The sequence below is a fragment of the Tetrao urogallus genome (genome assembly GCF_951394365.1).
Source record: "Tetrao urogallus genome assembly, chromosome: 5".
In the NCBI taxonomy this organism is placed as follows: Eukaryota; Metazoa; Chordata; class Aves; order Galliformes; family Phasianidae; genus Tetrao; species Tetrao urogallus.
The window spans coordinates 13,462,170-13,472,188 of NC_136818.1; the positions used below are offsets into that span (position 1 = coordinate 13,462,170).

At 42.4% G+C, this 10,019-nt stretch overlaps 2 protein-coding genes across 2 annotated transcripts; one reads left to right on the forward strand and one right to left on the reverse strand.

The window, feature by feature from the left end:
* Positions 1-888: 888 nt before the first annotated feature.
* On the forward strand, positions 889-6,010 carry RPF1 (ribosome production factor 1 homolog; the record flags this gene model as incomplete). Its single annotated transcript, XM_079535496.1, has 9 exons — positions 889-1,059; positions 1,135-1,191; positions 1,662-1,742; positions 2,155-2,250; positions 3,180-3,333; positions 3,867-3,949; positions 4,786-4,967; positions 5,052-5,178; positions 5,944-6,010. 9 exons carry the CDS (start codon positions 889-891, stop codon positions 5,983-5,985), a joined length of 993 nt encoding a protein of 330 aa, XP_079391622.1. The 3' UTR covers positions 5,986-6,010.
* Positions 6,011-7,289: 1,279 nt separating this feature from the next.
* On the reverse strand, positions 7,290-9,885 carry GNG5 (G protein subunit gamma 5; the record flags this gene model as incomplete). Its single annotated transcript, XM_079535672.1, has 3 exons — positions 7,290-7,318; positions 8,843-8,998; positions 9,805-9,885. 2 exons carry the CDS (start codon positions 9,883-9,885, stop codon positions 8,873-8,875), a joined length of 207 nt encoding a protein of 68 aa, XP_079391798.1. The 3' UTR covers positions 7,290-7,318; positions 8,843-8,872.
* Positions 9,886-10,019: the final 134 nt, after the last annotated feature.

Here is a 10,019-nt window from a genome sequence, read left to right on the forward strand (position 1 = left end):
CTGTGTTTGAAGTCAGGCTGGCCAGGGCTCTTAGCAGGAGGTGTCTCTGTGCCTGACAGAGGGTTGGACTGTAAGATCTTTAACATCCCTTCCAACTCAAACCATCCTATGGCTCTGTGAAAAAATCCTGTTTCAAGTAGAAGCTCCCAACGAACTCACTTATTCCAGCTCTGCAAGCAAATGCCTGTAACATGTGCGTTACCATTTATGTAAACCCATCACTGTGTCATGTTTGTTGAAAGCTTTCCATTTTCATTTTGTTAAGCCTAATTATGAGTTACACTGTGGCAATAATTTATCTCATCTCCCATCTTACTGCAAGGTTGCTTTCTTGCTGAGCACCTCTCCTACAGAGAAAGGCTGAGGAAGCCGGGCTTGTTCAGTCTGAAGAAGGCTTTGGGGAAAGCAATCGTTGCAATCTTCCAGTACTTAAAGGGAGCTCATTAGCAGGATTGAGACCGACCTTTTACCCAGCCTAGTAGTGATCGGACAAGCGGGACGGCTATAACTAAAAGAGTGGAAATTTAAGTTAGGTATTAGGAAGAAATTCTTTTACTCAGAGGGTGGTGAGGAAATGGTACAGCTGCCCAGAGAAGCTGTGGGTGCCCCATCTCTGGATGTGCTCGGAGCCACGCTGACAGGGTGCTGGGCAGCCCGATCAGGTGGCTGCCAGCCCTGCCAATCGCAGGCGGTGAGAACTTAACCCACCCTACGACGGCCCCCAGCCCCACCCGTTCACACTGAGCCTAGCGCCCCGAACGTCACGCTCAGTGCGCATGCGCACCGGAAGTTCCCGCCTTCCTTCCGGCGGCGCATGCGCCGAGCGCGCCGCCCGGCACAGGGCCGGGGCCGAGAGAGGGCCGAGAGTGGGCCGAGGCGCAGCGCGGCATGGCGGGAGGCGGTGCGGGTACAGGCCCGGGCTCGGGCCCGGCGGGGCAGGATGTGGAGCCAGCGGCCCCGGAGCGAGTCCTCTTCCCGCCGACCTTCAGCGTGTCCGAAATCAAGAACAAGCAGCGGCGGCACTTCATGTTCCTTCGCTGGAAACAGCAGCAGAGGAAGGTGGGTGCAGGCCGGTGTGGCGCCGTGAGTGGGGGGCACCGGGCTGACGGCTGACGGCTCTCCCTCTCCTTTCAGGAGAAGCTGGCGCTCAAGAAGAAGCGGAGGAAGGAGCGAGAAGCCCTCGGGGACAAGGTGAGCGCCTGTGGGGCGCGGCCTCGGAGGAGCCCTGCGTGGGTCGTGGGTGGCGGTGCGAGCAGGGCCCTGTCAGCGCCCGACCGCGGGGTCGCTGCGGGCATCGCCGCGGGCGTGCTCTCATCCGCGGTGCCTCGCTGATCTGCTGTCATGCAGCCTGCCCAAACCATGTGCACACCCGTTGTCTGCTTGTCCTTATTGGCTTCTTTTCCTGACCTACTGCAACAGCATATTGATGGTTGGAAGGAAGTTGTGAGTTCCTGTGTTATAATTCTACAACAGCAGCACGAGTAAAGGGGCGAGCGTTGTTACATCCTGGCTGTCGTTCAGTTGTGGGTGCAAAGACAGCATGTTCCTGTTGCACACAGATCTTCTGGTAGCACGGTCTCATGGTAGCTTTTGCAGTACTTTACAATGTTGCTTTACAATGATGTGAGTGTGTTACATTAATAAATCTACATTTATTTTAGGCACCTCCAAAAGCCATTCCGAAGACTATTGAAAATCAGAGAATTTATGATGAAACAACTGTAGATCCCAATGATGAAGAGGTAACTGTTTAATTTTTGCAGATGCTGTTAATTGTCTTTGGTTTGGTTTGGTTTTTTTTCCCCAAAGAAGAGCCTTAAAATGTATGGATAAAATTCATTATTCTTGACTTTTCTGTTAAGATGTTAATGGTTTACTTTTCATGTGCTGGATTCATCAAAACACGGTGTCCTTTTTTTATTATTTACCTTAAATAATTGTCCTTTAAGTTACAGCTATTGATGGCAAAGCCTGTCGGTTTTCTTTATTCTGGACTCTTAAAAATGCAAAAACCACATGTCTTAGAATAAATAGTTATAGGACAGAACTTGCAAACTGGGATTTTTCTTGTTAAACTTCATTTCATCAAATTAGATCAGATTGAACAACTGTTCTTCAATTATTTAATATGTGACAAGCCTACTTTTCTTCTAGGTTGCTTTCGATATAGCGACTGATGAATTTGCACCATATTTCAACAGACAAACAGTTCCAAAGATTCTTATTACAACATCAGACAGACCTCGTGGGGTGTGTATGCCATGCTCAGATTGTTCTGAGCAATCAGTTGCACAGTACCAAAGTTTTCATGTGATTAATTAATTACACTTTCAGTATAGAAATGGCTTTAGAAAACACAACTTCTTTGTATGCTGTCAGTAGAGACAAAGGAAACTTGATGAGCAGGAGATACTTTGTGCTAAATTGTTAGATTCTTTTTGGTCAGAAAGTGTCTCTTGGATTCTAGCACCATTCAAGATGGGTTTAATCTAACTAACATTTCTAATCTCCAAGTTTAACATGATGTATAAGTCCATGATGACTGTATACAATCTTATGTAGGAAAAAACTACAAAACTTAATATTTCCTTGGGGTTTATTTTGCTGCTGTTTTTAATTTAGTGACTCTTGGGAAACTTTATGTGTATGCAGTCTGTTAGCTTCTTTAGCACTGTTTGCTTCATTAAAAAGCTCAAGTATACGTTCCTGTATGTGATGGTGTGCATTACCTAATTTGGAAGGTTTCTGATGCTTTGTGAAAACCATTAGAAAGTGATTTTAAAAATAAGAAACTGTGTATCTCTTAACAGGTTCTCTGGAAGTTCAGATGTATGTATAGTACATGAGGCAATATTTCTACTGAAATACTAACAACGCCTTGTAAAACAACATCCTTAAAAAATAACGAGTTTACGTTATGATTTTGTAATTTTCCCATTTTACTATGAAAAGAAAACAGTCTGTTCCAAAAAGCTGTCCCTAGTGTGTTGCAGTTACTGCCAATAAATTAGTTTTCCAGCAACTGAATGAAACAATTTGTTAGCCTGTTGATGGCTTTTTATTTCCAGTATCTCAGTTTGCATCAAGGAGAGCAGTCAGTGAGCAGTCCTCTGTCCCACCTCGTATTTGGGTTTGTTGCTGTATTTACTGCGTTGTGATTTAACTCATCTGCTTTACAGAGAACAGTGAGATTCTGTGAACAGTTGTCCACTGTTATACCCAACTCGCATGTCTACTATCGCAGAGGATTGGCTTTGAAAAGAATTATTCCACAGTGTATTGCAAGGGACTTCACAGATCTAATCGTCATTAATGAAGATCGCAAAATACCAAGTATCCTTTGTGTATATACTAAACTGAATGCAGTGTTAGCTCTAGGCTATGGGGAAACTTTTTTTCTTCAGTGTGTGTCTTAAGATCTCCTTTATTCTGGATTTTTTTTCTCCACTGTGCTGTTTATAGGATAATTATAGAGTTAAAAATCACTGTGCCAACTGAAGTATCTGATGGTTAATGGCACTTGAAATTATTAAATTTTGTTGTTGTTGTTTTTTGTTTGTTTGTTTGTTTCAGTAAGCTTAGCTTCCCTTCCTGACCAGAAAGTTTCATTTAGTTTTGCTGATTTGATAAGTACTGAAAAGATGACAGAATATAACAGGTTAGCTATTGAAACAAACCTTAATGGATCTGTTTGAACACTAGCTAACTAGTTTCTGAATGTATTTTGGAAACATAACTAAACCTTGTAAATTAGGCATAGCTAATGGATGTAATATTGTGATACCATACTGCATTTAACAGAACGTGCTTCTCCGTAAATTACATTTCAAATTTTACAAACTTTTTTTTTTTAACTCTGTGAACAGATGGGCTTGTTTTAAGTCACCTTCCTGATGGTCCGACTGCTCATTTTAGAATGAGCAGCGTCCGTCTGCGTAAAGAAATAAAGGTGAGACTCCAACAAAACCTTAAAAAAAATAAAAAGTATACTTTGGTTTATCAATAACTATGTTCAGTTTATTCAGCTGCCCAAACTGGTTGTGTTTCTGTAAGGTTCATCTGATCATGTACAGATGCTTTTTCATAACTGGCAGGAGGCTGAAGATCATAGTAGTCTACTTCCATAAGCGGTGTATTTCAAGTTTCAGAGTTACCCACTGAATTTGACTGCCTGCCAAGTGTTCTGATAGCCATATCATCTAACATTAATACAGGATACATAACACCCCGTGTATAGTACATGTGCAGCAGGGTATGTAAAGTAAATGCTATACAAGATTTCAATAAATGCAGTTCCCAGTCTTGAATAAAACCTAGTTTTTCTTATCTTACAGCCTTGTCACCTGTTCTACAGTAAGTATTGCTTACTTAGCCAAAGATAACTTGCAGTATAATTTTTTTTTTTTTTTTCTTTTTTGAATTAAGTAGTTTTTAAAATGTCATCTAAAGGCTGTTCCAGATATTCCTCCTTGCTATGTCTGGAGAGATTTTCAGCCTCCTAATTCTTGACTGTAGTGGGGGCTGCCAGGAATGACAATTAGTGCAGCAGAGAGGAAATACAAAACTTTGTGCTTTTTCATTGAGTTTGTATCGTTAATCCAAAGATCCTTATGTTAGCACCTTCTGCTTTACTTACTTACAAACTTTGTATAAATTTTTTCAAAAAACAATTAGGCATATTATCAGGCCCTGGTTGTCTACACCCTATTTTATCTCAATCTTATCTTTGATAGTACATTAAAATAATTTTGCATACCATCTAATATTTGCATTTTTTCACTCCAGAGAAAGGGGAAACAACCCACAGAACATGCACCCGAAGTAATCCTGAATAATTTCACAACACGACTGGGCCATTCTATTGGTCGTATGTTTGCTTCTCTCTTCCCACACGATCCTCAGTTCATTGGAAGACAAGTAGCTACGTTTCACAACCAGAGAGACTACATCTTTTTCAGATTCCACAGGTAACTTCTTGCCCCAGAACTCATGAATGAGAGATATTGTTCACATAGCTTAACAACTAATCTTTTTTCTCTTTTCTCCTCAAGGTATATATTCAAGAGTGAAAAGAAAGTGGGAATTCAAGAACTTGGGCCACGTTTTACATTAAAACTGAGGTCTCTTCAGAAGGGAACCTTTGATTCCAAATTTGGAGAATACGAATGGATTCATAAGGTATGTCTGAGTTATATTAAGTCTGCTGGGGAACAGAGAATACATCTGACGTGAAATAAGACCACACATCTCAACCTAGAAAAGCACTTCAAGTGCAGTTCTCAAAACAGAAATGCCTAAGTGAAACACTGAGAACTACTTCTTGTCAAAGATGTAAAGTAAAAGCATTCTGCCATGTAGCAAGGATGATGAGTGTCAGTATATCATGACTGCTTATACTGTGTAAGGTTTTGAACATATACCAATATAAGCAAAACTGATAAATGCTCTCTTGGTATGATCTATTATTGGAAGCCTAGTAAGCTTGACTAAGAACATTTTTTGCAAGGTCAGGGTAGGAACTGTAATGTAAAAACAATTAAGCTATTTCCTCAAACGTTAATTCTTACTTTCCATTCAGTATTAACACTGACTTCATCACACCTTCAGGTGAAGTGCACATTACTCTACATTAACAGTTAATGACATTGGTAGTTACTTTGCCTATCAACTGCAATTCCATGGTATTTGAGCTATATCAGAAGAAAAAATCTAGTGTTTATGATGTAGGCCATGATGTGTATAATGTTGTGTGTTTGACGCTGTGACTGCTGTCTGTATATACTCTTCTAAACAACTGATCTCCAACATTTCTCCCTTGTCTTGAAAAGCTGACTACAATAACTCAGTTGCTCTGTAGTGCATTTCACTGCATTAGTGTAAGCCTGAGTTGTCATTGTATACTGGTGTACGAATTTGCTGTTAATAACTTTTCTTAAATTTCAGCGTCGAGAAATGGACACAAGTAGAAGAAAATTTCACTTGTAAGGGACAGTTACTTGCCAACTGCTCATGACCAGAAATACGACAGTATCTTTGAACTATGGATCATCTCAAATTCAACTAGTAATAACACTGAACAGTATCTGGCTGCAGAAAGACAAAATATGAACTGTTTCTGTAGAAACTTTTAATATTTAAGTATAACTGCATCTTTTTATTTCTTCTATGGTTGTAGCTAAATCCAACGTGACAAAGAGTTTAGCAGGAAGATCTATTGTAATGCTAGAGAAGGCTGTAATTCAGTTATTACTGAAGCTTTGCTATGACTGCTGATGTCCTGTAAATAACAGTGTTTACTGAAAACTGTTAAAAATATTTTCACAATAAAATATTTTCACATATACAGCTTATTTTCTTCCCTGTTAAGCAGCTAAACAGAGTCATTCTACATTTTAATCAGGTAAGAAATAAATATTGTAAATCTCTAACGGTGTTAGTTTTCAAGAAAACCAAAAAACAAACCAACACCAGTATCCTGCCTAGAGAATGTTGAGAAAGCTGTATACAGACTGATTTATACTTACAAGAAATATTTACTCAGAACAGTTAAATCATTAGGCCAGCTTCCAGGAAGTAAATGAAGCTCAGTAGAACAGGTGAGATCTCTGAACAAGATTTTCTCCATTAGAATCTTTTAATGCTTTTTTCAGCGGTGATAACTATCATTGAATTGATACTACCTGTGGAATTAACTTTTTGTTCTGGCTTAGATTTGCACATTAGTTTTCTTTTGGATTACTTTCTTTCCATTGTGTACCTAAATAGTGCTTTTTAGTATTAACATAAAGGGGCTAAAGGTACACTAATGACTCAAATTGCTCTTTAAGGAAAGTTAGCTGTAGTTGTGTAGTTCAGTCATAAAAGAAGAGACAAAACCTGTTTTTCCCTGTTCTGCTATGCTTCTAAGCATACTAGTGATGAAGTCCTTTAAGAGTATCAGCCCAAGGCACATATGTAGCACCACAGAACACCTGAAGATAAGCTCTAGCGATTATCTTCAGCTGCTGAAAAATGATGCAGTAGCTGACAAGGTTTCAACATATCCCGACTTCTGAGATAAATTTCAACACAAAACTAAGTCAAAACACTTTTATTTTTTGCTTGGTATATAAAACTGATTCCCTCATGAACAGAATTATTGTAAATAGCATACGGTTCTTTTGGAGAGGTAGATGGTAAGAGGTTTGACAACAGTAGCAATTTTACAGTTAGATTTGGCACATGAAAGCTAAGCTTTTGTACAGACTTCAAACCAGGCCACTCCTTGAGGCACTCTGCCCCGACAGACATCAGCAGCTAGGAAAAGATGCTAAAAGGTCTGAAAAACAAACAAAATGAAGTGGTTAGAAGATAACAAGCAATCCTACGTTTAAGAATATGCGTACTACTTAAAAAAAATACTTTTTTTCTACAGTTGTTTAATAGAACTTAAATTATAAAATAAGCTTTTCAAAACCATGAAGCCATCCCCCAGGGGGTACAAGAAGATAATCAAAGCTGTTACAACAAAACAACCAACATGCTGCATCTTCTGGAAGCCAAATTAAGTAGGAGGGCAGAGTAAGTTGTTTCTGGTTGCTTGATGACTATGGAAGTATTGAGAATCTACTTCACTTTTGAAAAGCAGGGGGAGTCTGGGTAACTTAACAAATCTCACTTCCTCTTCATTCTACAGAGTTGGTACAGACTGTGCAAGCATGAACTCTATTGGTTCATCTCATAAACAGCAGGAGATTACAACTAAGAAATTCACTGTTTTGAGGAAGTACTTGCAAGAGGTGAAAGGGAGAAAAAAAATCTGTTCCGTGCAAGTAGCTTAAACTGCTATTCTAATGCCTTTTGCCTGTAGCCATAAGCAAAAAGAAGTGCTCTATTCCAAATTCAGAAAAGGCATTTAAGGGCAATAATTAAGAAAAATATTAACCCTGTTCTGCCGTGTGAATTACTGCTTAAAGCTGAGGAACAATACTAGGAAGGCAAGTCAGTTCAGAAATGTTATCTTTTAAAAATGAATAGTTTATAAAATTCATAATAAAGAAACTTCAGAAGAACTACTCTAGAAGAGCTCTGTGACTCAGTCTTTGTAAGACTTCTGTGAATCTAAACCTGATCTCTGTCTTATCACCAGAATTTTTAGGTAATGCCACATCAATTGTCTTCATAGTGACAGCAGTAGTGTTAATGAACCTAGGAAAGTTTCAAAATGAAAGTACAAATGAGTACTTAACAGTTTCTAGTTATTTAAACTGCAATCTGTGTAGTAGCCTATTCTAGGGGAATTTGGGTGTTGATACAATTCTTGGCCTATGTAATTTCCTTTTTACTTAGAGGGTATTTTCTGTAGCAGACAGGGCTCTCCTTTGAGAGCATCACTAACCTAACCTCTTTGGGAAGTACTCCTTAAGAGTTTAAAAACAGAGTCCTGAGAACTAAAATCTGCTTTATCTGCTACAATTGGCATTCACTCCATAACACTTCAGGCAACTAATCCTATGTGAGAAAAAGGAAATGATGCTTTTAACATAGAAGGAAACTGCAGCAAAGCTACATTACAGCCAGGTTAATCTAGATAGCAGCTCAGTAACAGCTGGCCCCCAACTACTTTGGCTACAATAGCAGAAACGGATTGGAGCCCTGTAACATCCAACTACTACTCACTAATAAAATCTGTCTGGTACAGAGTTACCCTCCCAGTCTGGGAGGAAAGGACCAAAACAGGGATCCAGACCAACACCAGCTGTACAAGTCAGACATCTCTTTGGAATGCTTTAAACACAGACAGTCCCACTTAAAGCGGGCTGTTTTTAATGACAGAAGAAAGTCTGAGTCTTTAAGAACTTACCACTGAAAGATACCTAAGCAGTCCACGTAATTACAAAAATGAACAAACTTTCTGGGGACGGAATGGATTTGTACTCGATGATACTCCTGTCAGCAGGGGATCATGCTGTGCGTTCTGCAGGCAGAACTGCTTCAGGTCCACAGCAGCCTGAGAAACCTGGGCGTAGGAGGAGCTAGTGTTAGCACTCACTGATCAGACTGTGCAGGGGATGTAATTGCAGCAAGAAATACAACGCTGTTAAGTGATTTAGCAGTGCACCCTAAGCAGATGTCATACAATCGTTTTCTGGTTTATCAGTCAGTAAGTTATAGAAATTATTTGAAAACTTAATGATAAAAAGCCTCTAGGTATGAAACGTGAAAGAAAAGCTATGTCTCGAGGAGACACTGCCTTGTTGCTTTGTTAAACGCACAAAGAGTGATTGTTTTCTCGGAGTGCCTCCAATGAGACAAGGCCCAGCCGCAGCCCGGGAGCGCCGTGACACGTCCTCGGCACGTCTGGCAGCGGAGCCTCCATTTTCCAGCGCAGGGCCGAGACGCCGGCCAAGCAACCTGTTGCTACTCCGCCTCGGGCAGCAGCAGTCCGACGGGAGCGGACGCTCCCAGCGCACAGAAATGAAAGGGGAGAGCGGGGCGCGGCCACCCCGCTCGGGACGGAGCGCAGCCCCCGCCGGCCCGGGGGAAGCGGGAGGGGCGGGCGAAGGGAAGGGACGCGGCCGCCCTCGGGGCCAGGCTCGGCCGGTGCGGCTCCGGGGCGCGGGTCGGCCTCCGGTGCCACAGCCGGGGCGCGGGACTACGCGCCGCAGCCAAGTAGGGTCGTCGGGGCGCTGGGAGCCGTGGGCCCGGCCCGGCCCTGCCCCGCTCGCCCTGCCCCGCGGCTCGGCCCGGCCACCTCCGAGGGGCGCCGTGGAGCGCGGCCCCCCAGCGGTAATGGCGGCGCGGCCGCCCCGGGCCCCTCCTCACCTTGACGCGAGTCACGCTGGCCTCCAGGCGCAGCTGCTGCACCACCTTCTTCATGGCCGCCACGTTGGAGGAGCCCGACATGGTGGCGGCGACGGCAGGCGGCACACCCAGACCCAACTTTCCGGCGCGTCCCAAACTCTCGGCCCGGAGGCGCCTGCGCAGCCGCCCCGGGAGCGGGACCGCCTCGGGGGGCGCTGCGGAGCCTCCGGGAGCCG